A 24854-nucleotide genomic window follows, 5' to 3' on the forward strand; every position below is an offset into this window, starting at 1 on the left:
GTTTCTTGGTAGAAATAATGAAATTTGTGGGCTCTTACAAGGTGACAGCCTACAGAGGATATACATTTTATACTTCTTTAAAATTTTTTATAACTTGTCATTATATTGTTTACACATAGCATGACTTCTACATGTAAGACTGATCGTTTTACATTACTGTTACAGATTAACATAAATAAAGGTGGAACAAAAATGCTTTAAAAACTATATTTTCATTTTAAGAAACAATAACCTTTTTTTTTTTTTTAAGAAAAGACATTTAGTTACTACCTTTAAAGTTCAAGTTCCATCAGCTTAATATATAAACACACCTGGATACGAGATTTAAAAAAACCACACATACACACAAGCTCTAGGTAGAGCTGTAATAAACAAATTCCTTTTATAAACAAAATTTTAACTGAAAAGCCACAGTAGATGGGGGGGAGGGGGGGAGAAAGGATATTACTTGGTAAAATCCAGTGACATCTACAATAGTTTTACAGCACATTTAAGCATTCTAGGGTTTTATATCTTCACCTGCCTTCCATTTCTTAGTTGATCCTTATAAAATCTCTAATTACGAACATAGGTTTGACCTCAAACCTAGTCATGAATTTGAGTGCCAGGAAAAGCAGAACAACAGTCCAAATTTCTATCTTAATATCATAGCCTTAATTCAAAAATGGTTTTGTGTAAAACACAACGCCCAACTAAATGGAAAAAGAAAAAACACAAGCAGCAATATGTAATTATACAAAATAGTGATTAATTATATATGAAGTGTTTTTTAGGATGACATCTAGAACGCACCTTGCTCTGAGACTCCTCAATAATCAAATTGACTTAGACCAACAATACTGCTAAGTATTAAAAGCAGTGAAGCAAAAGAAAATATATCAAATAGTACATGCACATCTTACAGAACTTCCACTGAACTCCCCAATGGCTTCTATGCAATGTGCCTCTTTTCCATAACTGTATTAACAACTACCAAGAAAGGAAAGATGAGACTAGAAGTAATGATACTGAACTGAATTGTTTGAAGCCAGTGCCCCACATGTGGGGAAAAGTGCATTTAGTTCAGCAGCAATACAGCACAGTGTGAAGATATTGTGCTTAGACACAGATATTCCAGAATTGAAAGATGTACAAGGCAAGTCAAGATATAAAACCATAGTACACTGTTAAATAACCTTGAAACATACATATATTGCAGTTTTCAAAGAAAGACATTCATGTCATTGTACAAGGATAGGAAGAAATCCTTAAAGTTACCTACTGTAGTTTATGATATAATAAATACATATCTATATAGCATTGTATATACATATATAGATTGTGTGTGTTTATATGTAATTTATTTATTTGCCCAATTATCCCGTTAGTTTTTGTGGATCTGCAACTTTCAGGAATGAAAAAACTCCTTTTTCACTACAAGTTTCTCTTCCCCCAAACTTAAAAAATACTCATACTAGAAAAGGCCTCAATACCCTTCCCCTACCCAAAGACTCACTTCAGGTATTCTGCTTCACAACTCGTCAGAGAAGCACAATTAAAGAAATTCTAGATTTTTGACTGTATCTTTTCACTTTGCCAGTTTTTTTTTTTTTTTTAACAAGCAAATACCTTTCACTGTTTACACCAGCTGATGCAAATTCTTTAGCAGAGGATTCAAACTCTAGATTTAACTGAATAAAACAGAGCAAATCAAAACAAACAAAAGAAATCCAGTGATTTACTCTGACTGTAAACAATACATAAAATTTAAATCTCAAATCTCAAAATAAGTTAAAGAAAAATTCTACTTTCAGGGCCTACAATACTATAGAGATACAACAATTGGTAAGGGGAAAATATATATGAAAAGTTGCAACAAAATTTTTTGCCCATTATTTTTCCTAAGAGAAAGTATATCTAACTATACTACCTCTGTCCCTTAAATTTAATAACTTCATAATTTGTTGGCAAATGTTTTAAGCAAACTGGCATATCAGATTACACAACAGAAAAACATCCATCAAATTCAGCAAAGAAAACTTATATAAGCCTTTTGTACAGAATTTAAAAAAAATTCTAAATGGCTATGATTCCTCTATTAGCAGAAACACATAATGCAATTTTTATAAATCTGCCATATACCAATATCTACATAAATAGATACAGATATAGATAAGAAACATTAATGGCAGTCTATTTTTGAACAGTGTGTGGGACCAGCAGATTTATATCAGACCATGGCACGATATGGACCCTGCATCTTTAAGAACTGAATGATGAAAGAAGGCCCCCCAGCAACAATCTGAGGTGGAAGGTGACTGAGTGGACAGTTCTCAATACTCATGATTGAAAGCTTGCTGCAGAGTGCCAGCTCAAAGGGAAGGCTATGCAGGTTGGGGTTGTCATTCAAATACAGTTCTTCTAGGTTCTCCAGTGTACCTGTTTAAAAAAAACAAAATCAATTATTTTTTTAAAAATTAGTTGCTATTTTAAAAGTTCAACCGGGCATGACGCTACTCTGGTCATTACATACACTGAACACACATTTCCTTTTATTCACCTTTCTTAGCTTTAAAACTCTACAACCATGGATCTCAAATTTTGCTGCATATTCAAATCAACTTGGAAGACTTTTTAAACTCCTAATGTCCAGGTCACACTCCATACAAACTAAATTAGAACCTCTTCCTTTATGGTAGGTCTTCAAGCTTGGAGAGGTTTTTGAAAATACATATGCCCCATCTCCGGAGATTCTGTTTGGGATAGTTTGGCATATATATAACATTTACTTATATGTATTTTAAAACTCCAAACGTGAGCTCATTATACATTCAATGTCTATAACTACTTTTCTGTTGTAGATGTAACATTTTCTCAAATTAATAAATTTCTTATGTGCAAAATATTTGTTACTTAATATGAACTTTTCACTAAGAGTTATCACATGTATGGCAGTAAGCCAAAAATTGACTTATGTAGACCTTTAAAAATTTTTTCTTAGACTATCTTAGGATACTTGTACTCTCTAGGAAAATGTCTCAAGCAATTAAATGAGATCAGGTGAATAAATATACTAGAAATATAGGTGTAAATTTGCCTCATGTGTTTCCAATTTTCAAATTTCAAAATTCAGAATATTTGACAGTAGCATTTATTAGAAAACTAACAGAAATAATAGCTAGCATGTAATCAATTTGTTTACATGTAAGATATTATTTAAACTTCAGAACAACCCTATGAGAACTTACTATTATCATCTCTATTTTACAGGTAAGAAACTTGAGGCTTAGGGAGTTTACATACCTTATCTAAAGTCACAAAGCCAATAAGCAGCAGGGATAGATTTTGAATTGTCAATTATCTCCAAAACCATTTTTTTTTTATTATACTTTAAGTTCTAGGGTACATGTACACAACGTGCAGGTTTGTTACATATGTATACATGTGCCATGCTGGTTTGCTGCACCCGTTAACTCGTCATTTACATTAGGTGTATCTCCGAATGCTATCCTTCCCCGCTCTCCACACCCCACGACAGGCCCCGGTGTGTGATGTTCCCCACCCTGTGTCCAAGTGTTCTCATTGCTCAGTTCCCACCTATGAGTGAGAATATGTGGGGTTTACTAACCTACAGTTCCTGTGAGACAGTACACTATAGATGGGAGAACATAATGCATAGAATTACTAATTTAAAAGCTAACATTTAATTACCATGTGACCTTAATCAAGTAATTCTCTTTATAAAGCAAGATTACAACTTGCACTGTCTAAAATTCCAGGTGGTCATGTATATTACATAAAATAATGGAAATGAAAACACTTGGAAAATGTTAAGTATTCCCAAATGTTAATATTGGTTAAATATTAATATTAATCCTAAAATTTCATAAAGAAATGTTCTTTTGGCATAAAACATTACTAATTTAATTCAAGCCTGTGTAATTTTTAAATTTAGAAGGAATATAACTTCTAAATTGAGGTTATACATAAAACCTATTGGAAATATAAGTATTCCAAAACATTCTCAAATACAGTATTAATCTTAACACTAATCCTAACAGCCTTTAGGAAACCTAACCAAAACCAATCAACAATCAACCATCAGTGCTCTATAAAAGAAAAAAGATCTTAAGCCTGATATAACCTCAGTTTAAAAAACAGCAGATTTGTCATATTTATCTGAAATACCGCTTGAATGCACGAGAGCAAATTATTAGTACAGAGTCAAGCATTCATAGGGTTCATACCAATTTCTTCAGGAAGATGAGTAAGTAGGTTCTCTCCAAGGCCCAGATGTGTGAGATTCGTAAGGTGACCAATGCCTCTGGGAAGAGTGGTCAACTGGTTGTTTGTCAAGACTAATTTCTAAAAGATTTACAAAATAAAAGACAGTTACAAATATATTTCCTACATTTAATGTAAACTTAAAATAATATGTCTAAACAATAAAATAAATTAACAGGGAAACTAGATTGGATAGAATGAGAATCACATTACATATTTTTCTTTCACAAAATATCATTTGTTAGGAAAACAAAGCCAGGTTATATGAACATAAAACTCAGCCCTAATACTAGAATAGGAAAGTCTATCTGATCCAAGAATTACATCAAAATCTTTAGAAAAATGTGCAATTTGGAATAGCTTCCAAAAACTTTATAAAACTACAAAACCACCAGGATAATGTTTACCTGTAAATCCTTAAGATATGCAATTTCATTTGGCAAGGATTCCAATTTGTTCTCCTCTAGATCCAACTCTCTTAACTTCCTAAGGTTTCCAAGACCATGGGGAAGCTTCTTTAGAAGATTGTTTGATAAGATAAGAACCTAATGAGAAATTATTGATAATGTTTAGGAAATCATGAAATGAAATTATATACTGTCATTGCGTGGCTTAAAATCTATTAAGCAATGCTAATTTTCCAAACAGTGAATATTAAGGGTAATGTTCAATTATACAACATATAAAATATTTAACTTACTTTTCTAAAAAAATCACCAGTTATTAGAAAAGAGATTTTATTTGATTATATCAAAACTAATGAAAACAAAAGAAGCAATTTAATTTTAATGAAATTTCAAAAAAATTACTGAATAGTTACAAATGTTTATCTAATAGGAAACTATTTATTCAAAACACCTTACAAACCATTACTTAAGGAAGGTAAAAGCTAACTTCTAAGCTTGCTATATCAATCCACTCTATTTATTATCCGTGGTGTACTTATTACATTGAAAGCATCCTAGAAGATACCGAAGGGGGGAAAAATGGCAGAGAAGATAGCCTTTGTTCCAATAAGTTATGAACTAGCAGAAAGGTAAGGAGACAATACTGGGTTGGGAAAAAGAGCAATAGGTAAAACAGATACGTAAGGTTCTGGGTAAGTTTTTATGTTCATTTATTTTCCCTAATGTTATACCACCCATAATAAATATATACAGTAAGACGGAGAAAATAATAACAGCAGTCACCACTTGATTTTACTATTTGCAAGGCACTGTACTGAATGCATTATGTGCATTATTGCATTTAATCCTAATTACAACTCTACAAGGTAAATACTTTTATTATCCCCATTCCGCAGCGTAAGAAACTGAAGCTTGGGCAAGTTGAGTACATAAATATACAGAGATAATTACACTCAGCTTTGTTTGACTTCAAAGCCCATGTTTTTAGCCATTAAACCATACTATTTCACCTTATTAAATAATTTAAAAGTTAGATCTTTAAAAAACATGAATATGAAGGAAATTTTAAAAAACAACATATTTACTATTAGTAAGCGTTTTCATCAAAGGGATGAAAACTCTAGGAACTCAGAAGCAGGAGAAATCATCCTTAACTGAAGAGGTGAAAATAAGATGGATCTTAAATTATGGAAAAACATACTAAAAGAAAAAAATTAAGGGGATGAGAAGAGGGCATTCTAGATACAGAAAACAACAGGACTAAACTTAGAGGGCTAGCAATAGGCATACCAGATTTACAACGAAGACAATAATCAATGAGAAAATAAAATAGCAGGTAGGTAATTAGGATGAAAAAGTAAGATAAAGAATTCTAAATGACAGTCTGAGAATCAATAATTATTTTGGTAGAAAATGGTGTAGTTTTTAAACAGGATAAAGAAAAAAATGTTCTAAAAGATGCTTTTACAGAACTTTTAGAGATATTAATACTTTATGGCACTCAAAGATACCAACTTGTAGTAGGCAAGAGAAATTCAAAAGCACTGAATCTAGACTACGTAAGTCAACACTTCATTATACTATTAGGGTTGTATGTTTAAGCGAGTTCTAACATGTCTAATTATGACATTCACCCAAATAGAAATTGTTTATTTCAATTTGAAATTTTTAAATGAGATAAGTATGAAAGGTTCTGAGGTGCTCTAATTGCTCATTTATACTAACCTCAAGAGAAACGAGACCAGACACATCCTCAGGGATCTTTGTGAGCTGATTAGTGGCTAAATTCAATTCTACCATACTGGTCCAAGTCCCAAAATCCAAGGGAAGTGATGTTAACTGATTGTCCTGGCAAAGACGAAAAGAAGCATCCAAGGTAGAACCACAAAAACAAAGTTCCATATATATCTGTCACTTCGGAAAGAGAATTCTTAAACAAAATCTTATTCTCCTTTTTGATATTTAAATATAGAAAGAAAAAAATCAGCAACAGAAAACTCTAAGCCTCCAAAGTTTTTTATACAGTAATGAGGCTTTTATTTGGGAGTTAAACTGGAAGTTTGTTCCTTATGTGATTGTAATGGAAATAGAAAAACACAGTATACAGAGAAACACTGGAGATTTCAAAGATCCTATGATAAATATGATGTTTTTACCATTTCACAATATGCAGAAATCACTGAATAAAATATAAATGCTCAAATAAAGATATGAAAACAATAGAAGAAGACACATCTAATGATAGCCCATAAGGAAACCAGAATGAGCTCAGGAATTCTTGAGGTGCTAAGCAGTAAAGTAGGAGAGGAAAAACAGTCTTAAAAAGACAGTGAATTAAATCATTAAAACACTAATCAGGTATTTACCATTTCACTTTAAAAATCCATAAGAAAAAAATGGTAAAATATATTCATCACTAAAACAGAGGAAACAGTAAATATGGTCTTAATTTGGTTTAAAAATTAGACAAGGCTGTTCACAGAAAAAAAGTATGCCACTTTTATTCACTTATAAAGTATAATTTCATCAACAACAACTCGTACCACATTGTTATGTGTTAGGGGTATTGGTATTGGGAGAGGATAATCAACACCCCATCCAGCTCAGTACCAACGATGTATGTCAGTATGTTAACAGTGATGCTACCTCTCAGTGGCAGTGTTATTTTAATCCTTTATGTTAATCTGTATCTTTAAAATTTGCTGCATTGCACATGGATTGTCTCATTTCACACAAAATGACCCATAAAATAAATCCCAAGTAGCAAACATCCATTTGAAAACCCACTTTTTCTTTTATTGTAATATTTAAACTTGTTATCTATTTAATATTTAAGCTTAGTACCTATCTATGCCTAAACTACTGACACTTATAGTATGATTTATAAATTATTTTCATTTTTAAAAATTTACTACTGTTACTTACATGCAAATGCATAAACTAATGAACACCTGAACCATTGTGTTTTAAGCCTATTACTACAAAATGAATGTTCAGTATCAACACCATTACCACTGTTAAATCCCATATAACCAGACTGATTAACAAGAAATTTTACAATTGTTAAAACTGTAAGAGTATCTTGAATTTCCATTCGTTTACTTATTATATACTTCCAAAGAATCATCATAAAAGATACATACCATATTTATGAGCAAGTGTGGGTGAAATTTAAAAATTGTACATTTAAGATTATAGTTTAAAGAACCACAACTATGTTCAAATGGTTCATCATGACAGGAAGAATACTATTAGCTATGTGGCCAATTCAGTTACCTTCTTTGGGCCTAAAGTTTGTCCAGTACAAATTAAGTCACTGAACTTGATAATTTTCCATTTGTTTTCTCCTTTTGCAATGAATTTCATTACAAAGGTGAAACTCGATCACTGTAGAGTAGGTAAGCAAAAGGAAACTAACATTCACCCATAAATAATTCTGATCTCTAAACATTTTGGCAAAAACCAGCTATATGTACAAATATAAATATAAAGATATTTAATATATAATTAAGCACATTAAAAACAGCTTTCAAAAACTCTGGGTGGGAAGAGATTTTTTACATGCTCTAACTTTCTTCCACTTGATAAAATGAGAATATTTCAACTAGTATGTAGTGTTCTTTTGGACCAAAATATCATTTTTAATGGCTCCACAGTATCCCACTAAAGATAAACTACTTAACAAAATTAAATCTCCATTAATAAGTTGGTACCTATGAAATAGATAGCTCTGCAATACATATCCCTACAAATATACTTTTATAGACATTCATATTTCCTTTCTTGGGGGGGGGATGGGGAACAGGGTCTTACTCTCTTGCCTAGGCTGGAGTGCAGTGGTGCCATCATAACTCACTGCAGCCTTGAACTCCTAGGCTCAAGCAATCCTCCTGCCCTAGCCTTCCATGTAGCTGGTACCACAGGCCAGCTAATTTTTAAAAATTTTTTTGTGAGACAAGGTCTCACTGTATTGCCCAAGCTGGTCTTGAACTCCTAGCCTCCAGGGATCCTCCCACCTTAGCCTTCCAAAGCACTGGGATTACAGGTGCATCAGGCAATGAGCTGGACAATGATTTCTTTAGGACAAATTCCTAAGGGTATGCACAGTTCTAAGATATTTGTTATCTGATACAAAGTACCCTGAAATGTCTTATGATCAGTTTGGACCCATCAGCAAGGTACAAGTACCCACTCCGCACACAATTAGAGAAAACATAAATATTAGTGGAAGTACCAGTTAAAGCAATTCCTTTCCCTAGTAAACAAATATATACTTACCTTCATATTCAGCTTACTTAATACTTTTGCTCTGGAGAAAATTCCAAATGGAATTTTATTGATTCGATTGTGTTCCATGTTGAGGGAATAGATGGTAGAAAACTGAGATGGACCACCCACTGGATATAACTGGAAGCAATTTCTAGCTAAGGTCAAACTATTCAGTTTCACAAGACTTGATAAAAGACTCTGTAAAAAAAAAAAAAATGAAATAAACATAAGAATTAGAACTGTGATAAGACTCATTTTTTATAGAACAGCAGTCCCAACACAAACGCCACAAAGGGCTTTGGGGGTGACAAATGACAGAGACTGGTTGGGGCAGTCTGTGACACCTCTCTACAGGGACAGTCACTATACAGTTCTAGCAGATTGGTGCCTTGCAGAAATGTGGAACCAACGTAGATTTCCAGATTTTATAGGAGGAAACAGAAAATTTTCCCAATTTTTATTCTTTGGCTTCAATTTATTTAAAACACTGTATGGAGTAAGCAAAACATGTCTGTGAGACGTGCCTCATGGGTGACTAATTTGAAACTTCTACATTGCAGAAACTTTAGTGTCAGACAGTCCCAGATCTGAGCCCTGTCTCTGCCACTGGCTGTGTGACCAATCCTACCTAGTCTTAGTTATATACCTATCTCAAAATTATTAAGATTAACATAATGATTCCTTTTAGGAAACTTTACATTCAGTAAATGATTATGCTTCCTGATACTGTATAATACACCGCTTTTCTATATGGTAAAATTTCTGAGGGCATATATGTACCCATTAAACAAGTATTTACTTAGCACATAACCCCATCTTCCCCTACTTTAGCCTCTCACCATTTAACCAAAGTATTAAATATTCAGGTATTACCAAAGAATCTCTGTGGTTAAGAAGATTAAGCTCTATTTATAGAAGTACATAGGTAAGAAATAATTAGAAAATAATATATGACCGTATATAATCAAAAATCAATTATATAGAATAGGCTCTTGCTATTCAAAGTCTGGGCCAAGGAAGAGCAATATCAGCATCCCCTGGGAGCTTGTGAGAAATGCAGACTCTTGGGCCCCACTCCCACTGAATCATAATATGCATTTTAACAAGATTCCCAGGTGATCTGCATGCTCATTAACATCTGAGAAATACTAGTACAGGCTATAAACTGTTTTGAATCCTGACTCTATCTTTAAATAGCTTGTGACTTTGGCAAGTTATTTTTCTGAACCTAGTGTATCACTTTTTAAATAATGATATTTTATGGGTCACAGTGAAGACTAAAAGCGATAAAATACATAAATAACTTAACAATACCTAGTAGGAAGTAAGTGCTTAAATTTTAAGTCCTTTCTCTATTTAAATTCAAAGCAAGGAATACTGGAATAACTGGAAAAATAGGATGAAAGTTGACAGTGAGCTAGATCTTGAAGGATGAAAACATTTTAAAACATTCAGAAATAGAAGAAAACACTCTAGATTCAAAGTAAAAGCACAAGCAGGGGGAAGCAAGCACTGTGTGAGGTATGTATGTTTTTTAAATAATGTTCAAACTTCAGTTGTCCACCATCAGCAAATTGAAAACTTAGTACTTGAGGTGACAGTATAATTGGCAAAGCCATCTGAAGGAATGAAGTAACTATATAATTGAGGATATACCTATACAGAGAACTGAAACTTGTTCTTTATACTGTACCTTAAGAAGCTACCCTTAAAATTTGTGTATTGTTGTACACAAACAGGCTACTCGATTGAAAATAATCAAGCTTCATGGCAAAAAATGTGATTCTTTTTATTCTTATAACTGACTTACTTATTGAATTGACTCTTATGATAAAATGTTAATACTGAGTATATTTGAGAAGGGGCAACAAGAAGCCAGCTCTTCAAGCTCTCATTTCTTAATCACATTGTGAAGCAGGGGTTATCATTTTTTGTTATTGTTGTTAGAATCAGACATATCTAGGCACCTATTCTACACCTTCTACTAAGTTTTGTCAACTTTGGTGGATTAATTAGATAACCAATATACCTCTTACCATACTTTCAGAAAAATATTTAAGGTAACAAATTTGGCCAAAACTATAACCTCTCTTAAGCCTTATTTCGCTATCTGTTTGACGAGGATACTCCAATAACTAGTAGATTTATGACAAAGATTAAACGAGATAACATGTAGAGCACCTAGACTCATGCCTTGGGAATATGTGGTTCAAATTATTAAGTTCCTTTTCCTTATATGTATACATCTATATTAAAATAAGTCAATTTTCAGACAGTCTTCAAATGACAAAAGTCATTTTAGCAGCTCTGATTTCAGCTATTTAATATGCCCTTACTGAAAACCACTTTCATGATTTCTTGCCTAACCCAGCTTGAGTATCTCGTAAGTGCTGTCTAATGGATTTTATTGTTTTCCTTACTATAAATGCAGATAATTTCACATTTGCATTGAGACTATGCTGCTTCCAAAGCACATTGATTACTTTTAAATTATGACTTCATACTTTCACATATTCAGTGGGACTGGGAGTGAGGCCCAAGAGTCCACATTTCTAACAAGCTCCCAGGAAAATCCGTATTTCCTAACAGGTACCCATGAATTACTAGTTTCACTTCACTGACAATAAGACTGGATATATATCAATTTAAATTTTTTCACTTATTTTTTTTTTTGAGACAAAGTCTCCGTTTGTTGCCCAGGCTGGAGTGCAGTGGCATCACCTCGGCTCACTGCAATCTCTGCCTCCCAGGTTCAAACCATTCCCCTACCTCAGCCTTCTGAGTAGCTGGGACTACAGGTGCCTACCACCTCACCCAGCTAGTTTTTTGTATTTCTAGTGGGGACAGGGTTTCGCCATGTTGGCCAGGCTGGTCTCGAGCTCCTAACCTCAAGTGATCCGCCTGCCTCGGCCTCCCAAAGTGCTGGGATTACAAGCATAGCTACGGCGCCTGGCCTTATTAAAGAACCTTTGTTCTTAATTCAATTACACACACACATACTCAGAAAAACTACCAAGTCAAAACATAGTAGCAACACTTACATAAGACATTTTTGTTACAAAAAAAGACTCTGCAAAGCTCAATCACTCCGTTAAGTCCACAATTCTTTTGTTACATTACTACAGTAAGATATGCTTGAACAACTATAAGCAAACATCCATTGTCGACATGCTAAAATAGGTAGGAAAAGAAGGAAAGTCAATAGTAAAAGACTAATAATGTTGATAAAGACAACTTTAAAAGAAGAGTATTCTATTGGCTGGCCATGGTGGCTCACAACTGTAATCTCAGCACTTTGGGAGGCCGAGGCGGGTGGATCACTTGAGGTCAGGAGCTCAAGACCAGCCTGGCCAACATGGTGAAACCCCTATCTCTACTAAAAATACAAAATTAGCCGGGCATGGTAGTGCCTTTTATCCCAGCTACTTGGGAGGGTGAGGCAGGAGAATCGCTTAAACCCAGAAGGCAGAGGTTGCAGCTGAGCCAAGATCGTGCCATTGCACTCCAGCCTGGGCAACAAGAGCTAAACTCTGCCTCAAAAAAAAAAAAAAAAAAAAAAAAAGTATTATATCTTACCCAATTAATCCCTAAGCAAAATAAGTGAAAATATTTTTCTAATAGAATCAACAAAACCTAAAAATGTGTTAAAAAAAAAAAAAAAGATTCTGGCAATTGTTTTATACTAAATAGGCCTTAATATTATTGCATAAACAAGGTAATAATTTGAGTCACAGGTGAATTGCTGCTAATATTAATTTTGATGATAGTGCATTCTGTATCACTTATCATCTTTCTTTTTATAACTGAACTGGGTAGGATAGTTGAATTTTAAAACCAGCCATATAGTTTTTCCTTAATACCTTTACTGTCAGTTCCCAAAATGAAATGAGAAAGATTTACATGGTGCTAAAGTAGAATACAGCACACTTACTTTCCTCCTAGTTTTTCCCTTTTTCTTTGCATTAAAAAAATAATAATAATAAAACTTAATAGGTTCATATACCCATTCTTTCTTGCTTGGAGTTACTTTAGCGGTGGTGGTACATCCACAGCATACTCATTATTTAAACAATCTCAACCACCAAATTATTTACCCTGCTATAAAGATTTACTAGCTTTCCTTGAATTATCTTGCAGACTCATTTCAAATCTTGTTTTCTCTAATCCACTTCTTACCTCTGGTAAAGTAGAAATGTTATTGTTCTCTAAATTTAATTCTTCAAGTGCACTGCATTTTGCTAATGATCTGGGTATTGCTGACAGTCTGTTATATCTCAGACCAAGACGACTTAAACTGGACAGGTTTCCTGTAAACACACACAAAAAAAGAAATTTATTTTTTACAAAATCTGATGAGCCTCTCACTGTCACAGGCTATCTATTATTTACAAATTACTTTGAAGTACTGTTTCAGCAAGATCCTTAACTTCTAGCACAAGGAACCCACACTACACTATCAATTAGGATGCAACTGAAATCACTTTTATGCTCACTTATCTTAGAGAAATAATGAAATACACAGCTGTAAGTTAATTTTTAAATGAACGATTAGATAAAGTATTGGCATACTTTAACAAGTTAATCTTTAGATAAGGCCTAATTTAGCTGCATCAAAGCAGTGTATATTTTAAACTTACAATAATTATTCCATTTGTTCTATGTTATGATGATCCAATTTAGAACAAGTGGTTATATATAACTATGTACACGTAATTTTGGAGAAGAAATTTCCAAATTTCTAAAATGGTATTGTTTAAAATATAAATTACTTTCTGAGATCAGAAAGGTTCAATACTGAAAAGTTGGCCTGATGGTAAAAAATTTCTCAACCCCCTTCCCAAAACTTACAAACCAAAGTGAAAGTTATAGTCTCTTTTATCTAAGCACATCCAGCTTGAGCACAAAATAGCCATTATTGAATAAATAAAAAGAGCATTTTCTTTTTTTTTTTTTTTGAGACTGAGTCTCACTCTGTCACCCAGACTGGAGTGCAGTGGCATAATCTCGACTCACTGCAACCTCCACCTCCCAGGTTCAAGCGATTCTCCTGCCTCAGCCTCCCAAGTAGCTGGGATTACAGGCGCCCACCACCACACCCAGCTAATTTTTGTATTTTTAGTATAGACGGGGATTCACCATGTTGGCCAGGCTGGTCTTGAACTCCTGACCTTAAGTGATCTGCTGACTTGGCCTCCCAAAGTGCTGGGATTACAGGCGTGAGCCACTGCACCCAGCTGAGCATTTTATTTTCTAGGTATTTTCTACTTTTCTTGCCAAGACTACATGGCCAGCTATATATAGTGAATGATGAATATAATGACATCTGCTATCATAAATGGTTCAACTCAAATTCAATTCTGCAAACAATATACATTTAAAATAAGTTAATTTTGATACAAAAAAAGCTAACAAGACAAGAATTTCGTCCAACATACTATTTTGTTGTGGCTGATTAATTTTTTTTGACTTCAAATCACAACTGCTGCTATGAGATACTTGGATGGGCCAGGTTAAAATGTCAAATGTAGCCTTTACTTTTAAATTAAACAGTTATTTCCAGTGTTAGAAATTACAGAAGTGGATGCCTGTGTCAACACTTAACTTTTTGGAGATAAGTATTTTGAGGCCTTTCAGCCTTCGCAACCTCTTGATGTCCATTTCTTTCCTTTTGCTTTAATCATTGTTCAAAAAGCTGTTGTATGATCAACTTACTTTCTTAGATGCAATATTACTATAATACTTACAGAAAACATACATTAGTCTATAGCGTAAGTTAAGCCTTGACACTTTAAAAGGGCACTTGTTATGCCTCATGATCCTTATCTGGTCATCAATCACCTGCATCTTTCCTTCTTGCTGAAAGTCTCAAGTGAGTGAAGTTACACATAATGGGTAATTGGAGCTAATTTTTAGCCTTTACATTTTCAAGATAAGAATCAGTCATCGATAATAAAAAAAATACTCATAATTCTATGCCATAAATTGTCAACTATAATGCAGAAAAATGTAACCACCACTTCAATTCTTCCAATTAGAACTATTCCATAGGTATGCTATGCTCATTTATTAATACATCACTTTTGTACAATAGTGTTTGGAAACTGGGCCAAGAGTTTACTGGGTCTAATTAAGCGAGATTCCAACCGGCATAAAGTTGAATACAAAAGCAACAATAAAAAACTACCACTTAGCAAAGACAAGCTAATTTAGTCTTTAAAATGCTTTGTAAATTAACTAAGGATGCTTCACTTAGTGACTTCATCAGTGTCTTTCTGATGACACTCCAGCGAGACGTGTCAGTTCTGCAGGGGAAAAAAAAAATTGAGTGACTTTCCAAAGCCCCAGAAAATTTAGAGGTTAGAAATACGAATGAGAATATTCACTATTGCTATCACTGTGTTAGGCCAGGCGTGGTGGCTCACACCTGTAATCCCAGCACTTTGGGAGGTCAAGGCAAGTGGATCACCTGAGGTCAGGAGTTCGAGACCAGCCTGGTCAACATGGTGAAACCCCGTCTCTACTAAAAATACAAAATTATCCAGGCATGGTGGTGCATGCCTGTAGTTCCAGCTACTTGGGAGGCTCAGAAAGGAGAATGGCTTGAATCCAGGAGGTGGAGGTTTGCCGTGAGCTGAGATTGCACCATTGCACTCCAGCCTGGGTGACAGAGCAAGACTTCGTCTCATAAAAAAAAAAAAAAAAAAAAAAGACTATAATAAAAATGTTACTTAAAAGCTGGGTTGGCAGAAAATAATTTGCTTTATGACACAATATGTTAATTAAGTCATATATAATGGCAAAAATAGGGACAATCTAAAGATTCAACAACAGAAGAATAATTATTTAAATTGCAAGCATCACAATGTAATAGAAAAAACGAAGTATTTTATTTATATGTCCATGGGCAAGTTACTTAACCTCTCTGTGTCTGTTCCTTATCCATAAAGTGGAAATAATGTCACATACCTGACAGGGTAGCTCTAGGGGTTAGATATAATGTGCATAAGATGCTTAGCACCATGACTAACAGATACATAATAGATGCTCAATATATAATTTTCATTCTGTAGTATGTCTATATTCTGCAATATTCTGTACATATTAAAGTTATGTTATAAAAAGTTTTAAGATGTGAAAGACTTTTAAGGTATGATGTTAAGTTGGGGAAAAAAGCATGATAAAATTGTGCATTTTGTATGATTTCAACAACGGAAGAAACAGGCATGCAAAAAAAGGGAAAGAAAATGTATCAAAACTAACTGTTATCTCTGCATGGCAGAATTATGGAGAACAATTAAAAATTTTTTCATTTTGTCTACGTTTTTCCTAATTTTCTATATTTTAAAATTTAAAAACATTTTGATAAGAATAGAGCTATAATTCTAAAGTCATTTTAATTTTTTAAAAAATTGTGACATCCTTCCACCATCCTTTTTCTTTTGGATGAATATTTTATATTACAGAGATATTTTATATAATGTGACCAATTTGCATTATATGCCTGTACATATTTTTAATAGTATATTAGACTATATATTGCAGGTTATTTCACTTAATTCTGGCTTCTAAGTCAATTTGTCTTAAAGTTCAAAATGTGCTATCTTAACAATGCAAAGACCAAGGGGAAAAATGCCAGTAAACCGTATACACCATTTGCCAAATAAAGAACAAAATAAAAATGCCCAAAATTCATTTTAGAATTCCTAGTTTCCTGATATTTAACTCACTTAACTCTATGCTCTGTGATAAGGCTCTATCCACCTCTCGACAAGTGCACAGGAGCACCCACAGCACTGTGCCAATACCTCTATCGTCATGATTACACCATATTATAAATGTTTATTTCATGTCTGTGTCCATTTTTAGATTTAGTGAGTTATCCACTGTCAGAACCCTAGTGCAGAGCCAGACACGGGTAATATGTATTTGATGTTTACTGAAAGTTTATTATAATAAAGCAAAAATTGAGAAACATTAAAAAGGTAGGTTGTATTCTGTAAAATTGTATTTTATAGAAAGGGAGTAAGTATATATTTATCTAGTTAAAAAAGTTTTCTAATATCAGTTTCATCCCTTCTAAGTCAGTCACAAAATTCTATTTGTATTCTCAAAATATATTTCTCATGTTTGTCCCTTCTCCAATCCCACCCTCATCATTTTTTTTTTTTTAAGAGACAGAGTCTGACTCCGTGGCCCATGCTGGAGTGCAGTGGTGCAATCATGGCTCACTGCAGCCTCAAACTCCCCGGCCTAAGGTGATCCTCCCACCTTAGCCTCTGGAAGAGCAGGGACTACAGGCATGCGCCACCACACCCAGCTAATTTTTGTATTTTTGTAGAGAGAGAGTTTCGCCATGTTGCCCAGGCTGGTCTCGATCTCTATGCTAAAGTGATCCACTCACCTCAGCCTCCCAAAATGCTAGGATTACAGGCATGAGCCACTGCACCTGGCCAAAAACATTTATACTAAAAACAACCTATTTCCTATTGTATCAAATGTAAACATTCTTTGCTAGATTCTAGGGGTTCCCGTAATATACCTCCACCCATCAATCTAGCTACTTGTTGTTTAACTGCTGTATAATTGCACAGTGCCACACAAGACATAGTCTCTTCTCTCAAGAGGCTTACAGTACAGTGGTGTATTTTCACAAATAACTATAATACTTAGTAGACTATGATAATACCCTAAAAGAAGTATGAACAAAATCTTTGAATGTTTAGAGATGGGGGAGACAACTTCTAACACAAAAGATCAAAGGTGGCTTTACAAAGAAAGTGAAAAAGTTAATCTTAGAAAGAAGGAACACCTCCGTCTCTAGGAACAGGAGAATGAACAAAAGATAAGCAAAGAGGGAAAATAAATGTAGAAGTAAGAAGTCTGGGCACTTTACACTGTAAGGGTCACCTTCTCCATAAAGTGAACACATAAGCTAAATTGTGAAAAAAATGAGTATGGTGGTTTTAAGTTTTAGATAGCCATCCTGTGACATTTGATAAAAAGATAAGAAATGAAAAAGATACCTAGGAAGCAGCAGTAAGAGCCATCTGAGGGTAATCAGCAGAGACTTTACCATAACTTTTGTGAAGTAACTTGTCACAGTCACCAGCTAGTTGGTGAATCCAACTTGGTTGGCCCCCTATCAAAAAATCTTCCTTCAAGATCTTCATTGACTTTGCTCCACTTAGCTTGTTTCCTTGACACGGAACCATGCTGTGCTCATTCTCACCTCCATGCTGTTTGACTGTCCTCACTGTTGTGCTCATGGACTGCATTTTTCTTCCATACTGAGTCCAGTGCATTTGTTCATTAAGCCATTCTTAGCCATTTTATCAAGATCTTACTGACCTCCCTGTAAACTGAATATACCAGCACACTGTTTTCACCGTAAGTTGGCAATTAATTATATTTGGTCTTATGTTAACTGTTTCATGGATTAGTTATCTCCCTCACCAGACTGAAAACCCAGTAAGTGAGGAGCTTTGCTACACTTCTCTCCATAGAATTTGTTTCAGTGCTAAGCATACAATAGGCATTAATTCATACTTTCTTAACAATTACAGAAACTAAAACATTTCATTATTTGTCCCGCTTTCCATTAGGAACAAGATACAAAAAAATTATATGAAAGGCCCATAAAAATCTATTTTCTTCAACCCATTCTTATTTTATAAAATAGCATGTCTATGAAACATAGACTTTATTGGACATAATTGGAAAATATATATGTTCATCTGGTCTATCTGAATATAAATTAATTATTCTACAAATATTTGCAAGAATTTTTCTGGGATACCCAACTTCTGAGCAGTCTATGCTTAGATATCAGCCGGCAAGGAACTACTAACAATTCCAACTTTCTGCATTCCTCCTACCCAACCACATCACTTTTAGTTATAAAATATGTAAATGTATCTTCCTATTTTCCTTAGATAACCATGGCTTATAGTCTGATACATACCTATTGAGACCTGTCTCTAAGCACTTATTTATACATATAAAAATACAGGGATTTCTTATGTTTATGTGTTTGCTTTCATATAAATGAGATCATTCTATATGCTTCTCCCCTCCCCCATACAACAGATGATAGAAATATTTTTATGCTGAGTAAACACAGATAGACCTCATTCTATTTAACCATTGTAAAGTGTTTCATGGTATGTGTGCCATTATCTCTCCAATCATTGCTCAACTGATGGCATTTAATTTTTTTAAAAAGAATTATGTAATGAATACCCTTGGACATGTATCTTTGTGCACATGTGAAAATATTTGTGTCAGACGATATAGATATTTAAAATTTTAATAAATAACAAAAGGCTATATCATTTTTATTTCCACCAAGAGTGAAGAATAGCCCCCATTTACTCACATCCTTGTAAAATGGGAAGGGATGGTATCAACATTTTATCCCTTGCCTATTCCATTCCTATGGCCACCGCTACAGCAAGGTCAGCAGAAGTGAACATTTTCCTGCAAGTAGTGATCATGTCTGATTATAAAGAACTTCAAAATCTTCTGATAAAATTTTAATTTCCTGTATGCAGCTGCAGATAAAAAGAGGCAGCTAACCTTTAAAAAAAAAAAATGGAAGTAAACAAGACCATCCCTTTTTCTCCTTTACATCAGCGCTTTCCCTATGGAAGAAAGTTGTTCCATTTTAACAAAATGGCTGAATCGTTCACCAAAGGGTCTTTGAAATCTGCCATAAGAGGGGAGATTTATCAACAGAGGAAAGTCTCCACGATCTTACTCCATCAACTGCCATGCCTCATTCAATAACCCTTTACAGTATCATAGTAGATGAATACAATATTTTAAATGCTTTTTACTCTCACTGAAAACCAAAAAACTTTCTGTGGTAACAAAGATTAGTAGGGGAACCAAATTCTAAATGTTTGTCAACTCAAAAGCCTAGTAAATAGAACCAGATTCCTGAAACTTCTCATCCAAAACCAAAAAACTCTTAAGTTTCTCACTTTTAAAACCAGAGTAGATTCCTAGAATTTAAAAATTACAAAATAAAAATAATGTAGCTAAATTGCTACATGACATTATCTAGTACCAAAACCAGTGGTAATTTAAATTAAAAAGTACCTCCACCATCTTTCTTGGATCTAAATTTTTTGCTTTTTGGTGGGGTGGAAGGGGTTGAATTTCTAACAATGTAATCTATGAGAATAGGCTATTCTGATGAAGAAATCTCACATTTGCAAAAGCCCTGTCACTTGAGACCACTGGCAAATTCAGAGTCATCCACATTTTGCTAAAGTCCATTACTCTCAGCTAAATAAGAGGTTAAAAAAATTAAGGATGAAATATCAAAACTCTTTTACGCCAGAAGAAAACATCAGAAGTCTGGCATTTATTGTGATTCACCCTCTGCAGTGGTTTCAACTCTAACCTCTCTCAATGAGTGGTTTTAACCACAAACTAAACTGCAACCTAGAAATCAACACATGCTTGCTTTAATGTTGAGCCATCTTGACTAAGAAATAAAATCATTGTTGCTGAGCTTCTGTACATAAACGTAGGCTGATCACTGCCAATCACTGGCATTTAGCTTTCAAGTGCTTAACTCTCTATAAATTGTTCTGTGCTCCACTTTGACAGCTTGCTTTCTCTTATGCTGTCAGATTTTTAAAATATGGTGAAATCAAATGGCTATGAATTAAAATTAGATTCTTTCAATTTCAGCAAATATAACCAGCAACTTTAGTTTAATTTAGTATAACTTTTGAGTAAGACTAATTTAAATGATCATAATCTTATTTTAACAAAGTAGCAAAAAAGTACTAGGAAAGACTCAGGGTTGGAAGGATGAAATGTCAAAGGTACAATTATTTTTTCAGAAACATTAAATTGAAAGCAAACTGAAAAGTAAGCAACACAGAAATTCCTGAATGTTAAAAACCCAAAGAACACTACCATTAAAAAGAAAACTAGTAAAGTTGTTATACGTACGCTGCACTGTAATTACCTAAAACCCAATTACTAAAATGACTAAAATGCTACTTGTTGATATAACCATAATTACTGTAACATTTCTTCAGAGCCCAGTGCAACAAAAAGGCCTCTGTGAATTGTTTTGTGCTCCAGCCTTGAAGGCAAGGTTTTGTGGCATAGTTTTCTCCTAATCTCATTTTGAGAAGAAATACAAAGTAAAATATTTTTTCCTACTTCAGACCGTTTCTTCCCTGGATTACATAAAACTACCAGAGGTACCAGAAGGCTTTAAAAAACATCAGGTTCATACTTTAAAACAAAATAACTGTTGGAATAAAGCTTAATATTTTCTTCTGTTCATAGCTAATTTCTGAATGAGAAAATATTCATACAAAATAATACTTTTTTATTCAACAAGGCAGACTAACAGTTAAATTAGAGAAACTATAAATATGTATTTAAGCACACTCTTACTTAACTGCAACTTGGTAACCCCCAACCCATTTCCTTCTGTCTCTTCCTCACATCCTATGAGTTGTCAGTGATACTAGCTGCTCAGCCTGGAAGTAAATGGCAGTAATTATCACAGGGGAGTGACAGTTACTCCAGGAATGTTCATGTTAAATAAAGAAAAAAGTAAAAACATTCTGGTCTACTTGTAAGAAAAAAGAAAAGAAGGAAAAGGCAAGTAAATACAGTGATTTCTGGAAAGTGATTTTAAGATGATACAAGATTTGATTTTCAGTTACAAGTTTAGGGCAAGATTCTTTAGTCCAGGGAAAAGAGAGTGGGCAGCTGCTTCCAGGCTAGCATCAACTCTGCAGAATAGGTGTTGGGCTTTCTGTTTGTTTTTCATTTTAAGTTATACTTTCCCAGAACTAAAGTAGGAATTAAAAAATGGAAAGTATCAGGAGAACCATAATTCAATTAAGTTTCCACTATTTAGGGTAAATTCTTCATCTTCAATAAATGAGAGTGAAAATCTCAAAGGTCAATTAAAACTGCTGAAATTTGTAAGAGACGAAGACCCAAATGTCAAAGTTTCCCACCAAACCTCAATCTTCTGCTACATAATCAAAATACTAGGACTGGAAAGGATGGAGAAAGAGCAAGTAATTATTTTAATAAACATGGTAATTTATAAATGACAATATCATAAAAAGTTTCAATAAATATTACTAATTTACTTTGCCATTTACTCAGAGAACAGCTGTACTATACTTGGCGACAACTATCAAAGCATATAAAAGTAAATGCAATGTTATTTAAAATTTTCTTGTTGTTAATGTTTCAGTTCTCATTTCCAATTTGTAATACTGTAATCTGACCCTATAGAATAAGCTAGAGGTGAGGCATATGTATTATTCTGAGATAACATGTAAACTACAAGAGATTAATAATAAAATAAAATGTTTTCATATTAGTAAACACACTTAAAACACAGAAGAATTACCTCCAATAGGACACTAATCCTACTTACTAGAAGACTGTATCATATATCACCACGTATGCTTTCTCTGTTCGCCAGGATTATTCATTTCAGAACTTTAATCGCATGCCCCTTTGACTGTTATTTAACAAGATTGAGATACAGACACATATATAAAAATATTAAATAATAAAATATTGTTAGACTATTTGAGACAGAGAAGAAGGCCGAATGAAAATCATGCTTTATATATCTATCTGATCAGTTGAAGGAGCAGGCAAAGTTATACAGATATTTAGGAGAAAAGAGTTCTAAACAAAGAGATGGGAAGTACAAAGATCTCAAGGCTAGAATTTACCTGATATGTTCAAGAAACAATAAAATGTCTAGCATGTGTAATATCCTAAGATATACACGGTGACTAAACATCAATGAGAAGGATAAGAAAATCACTTCATAACATTTCAAGTATCTTAAATTTTGGTTCTCCTATCTGATTTGCAGTAGAGTAAAGCAACATTTTGTTTTTCTAAGAGTAAGAATTTGGGTTTTATCAAAAGTCATTTTTTGAAAGTGCTTTTATGTGACATTCCACTGAAAGTGATGATGAGATTATGCATTATTCTTTCTTTTCTTCACCATTCCAATTAGTTGGTTGTTCATACTAACCAAACTTACAGATACATATTTTAATGTAAAAACATACAACACAAACTAAATATCTCACTGTGTGACACATTTACTATACTGAACACTATACTGAATACACACTGAATATATATGGCAAACAGAGAAAGCATATATACACTGAATATATACTGAATATACTGAAGAACACTGTACTCAAATAAAACTTAAACCTGTATGTTGAATTGGCCCAGAGTATACTAGGAAAATGTGATCCTGAAAAATAAACACTGATAAATAAAATATAGTTCTTAAATTTCAGAAATCTAGAAATAATACTTTGGCTGGCCAAGCAAAATGACTAAGTCACTTATCATGGGGAAAAAAAAAATGGACTGGCCTCTTATTTTTGTACATTCAATTCCAGAAGAAGGTAGAACTATCTGTTAACAAGTTCTACTGAGATACTCAAGGAAAGGAAGTTTGACCCAATTATTTTGTAGCTATCTAAACTGTTCTTGAATTATAAAAGCTACACACATACAAGAACTACAGGAGAATACTGCTCCCATGAACCATTTTTGAGAAAATGACTACCAACCAGATTGACTTCAGCCAACCAAGAAATGACTGAGGCAACTGTGGCAACAGGACTGCTGATGAACATTAAGACTAAAACAAAAATGGGAATTAGTACAACAAGGTATGTTACCTATGTTGACAATGCAATTAACAAACATAGGAAGAAAAAGAGACTACTCCAGAAAGGGCAGAAAGTAGAATAAACTCACTGACTGCCTCATCTGTACCATGATTAATATTTACGGATTACTCCACCCAACAAAAGTAGAATACACATTAAACTGCAAATGGAATACTTTTATCATGATGAAAGAATTCAAGTCCTATCAGGAATGTTCTTGACCACAATGGAGGTAAATTAGAAGTCAATAATAGATCATGGAAAATTGTCAAGCTTTTGGGAACAAAATAACATTCTTCTATCAGGTTGGTGCAAAAGTAGTCGCAGTTTTTGCCTTTAAAAAATAGCAAAAACCGCGATTACTTTTGTACCAACCTAATAAATAAGCCACAGATCACAGAAGAAACAAAAAGGTAAATTAGAAAATACTTTTAAAAGGAAAATACAACATATCAGAATTTGTGGGATGCTGCTGAAGCAGTACTTAAGGGGAAATTTATAGTGCTAACTGTCTTTATGAGAATAATAGAAAGGTCTCAAATTAATGACCTCAAGCTGCCACCATAAGAAACTAGAAAAAGAACAAATAAAACTCAAAGTAAGCTGGTGAAATAAATTTCAAAATGGAAATCAACGAAATAAAAACCAGAGAAACAATAGGGAAAATCAATAAAACTAAGAGAGGATCAATACAATTGACATACTTCTAACCAGAATTAAGAAAAAGAGAGAACATACAAGTTCCTGATATCAGGAATTAGAGAGGTGGCATTACTATAGATTCTACAGACATTAAAATAACAATAAGAACGTTATGAACAACTTAATGCTTTTAAATGTGATAATTGAAATAAAATAAATATATTCCTTGAAAGACCCATATGACCAAGTTTGCTGAAGAAGAAAGTGATAACCTGAATAGCGCTGTATCTATTAAAGTAATTGAAATTATTTAAAAAAAAATTCCTATAAAGAAAAGTCCTGTCTTGGATGGCTTCACTGGTGAATTTTATCAAATATTAAAGGAAGAAATAATGCAATTTCATACAAACTATTCCAAAAATTGAACACACGTAGCCAGCATTACCCTGAAACCAAAAACCAGGTAAAGACAGGTTGTATAATATTACATGTGAATTTATTATTTATTCAAAACAAATACATCTAATATTTAAAACTACTACCAGAATGCAACTTTTTAATTTAT

At 33.5% G+C, this 24854-nt stretch overlaps 1 protein-coding gene across 2 annotated transcripts in view; it reads right to left on the reverse strand.

Moving 5' to 3' along the window:
- Positions 1-353: 353 nt before the first annotated feature.
- Positions 354-24854, reverse strand: part of SHOC2 (SHOC2 leucine rich repeat scaffold protein) — a 93504-nt gene continuing 69003 nt past the window's right edge. For both annotated transcript variants that reach the window (XM_055249312.2, XM_063626252.1), the window contains 6 exons: positions 13116-13246; positions 8949-9137; positions 6396-6518; positions 4671-4808; positions 4227-4344; positions 354-2418 (listed from right to left, as the gene is read on the reverse strand). In XM_055249312.2, the coding sequence (XP_055105287.1) occupies positions 2210-2418; positions 4227-4344; positions 4671-4808; positions 6396-6518; positions 8949-9137; positions 13116-13246 (908 nt within the window). In that variant the 3' untranslated portion in view covers positions 354-2209. The remainder of the gene's footprint in view (positions 2419-4226; positions 4345-4670; positions 4809-6395; positions 6519-8948; positions 9138-13115; positions 13247-24854) is intronic.

This window comes from Symphalangus syndactylus, chromosome 2 (assembly GCF_028878055.3).
Source record: "Symphalangus syndactylus isolate Jambi chromosome 2, NHGRI_mSymSyn1-v2.1_pri, whole genome shotgun sequence".
In the NCBI taxonomy this organism is placed as follows: Eukaryota; Metazoa; Chordata; class Mammalia; order Primates; family Hylobatidae; genus Symphalangus; species Symphalangus syndactylus.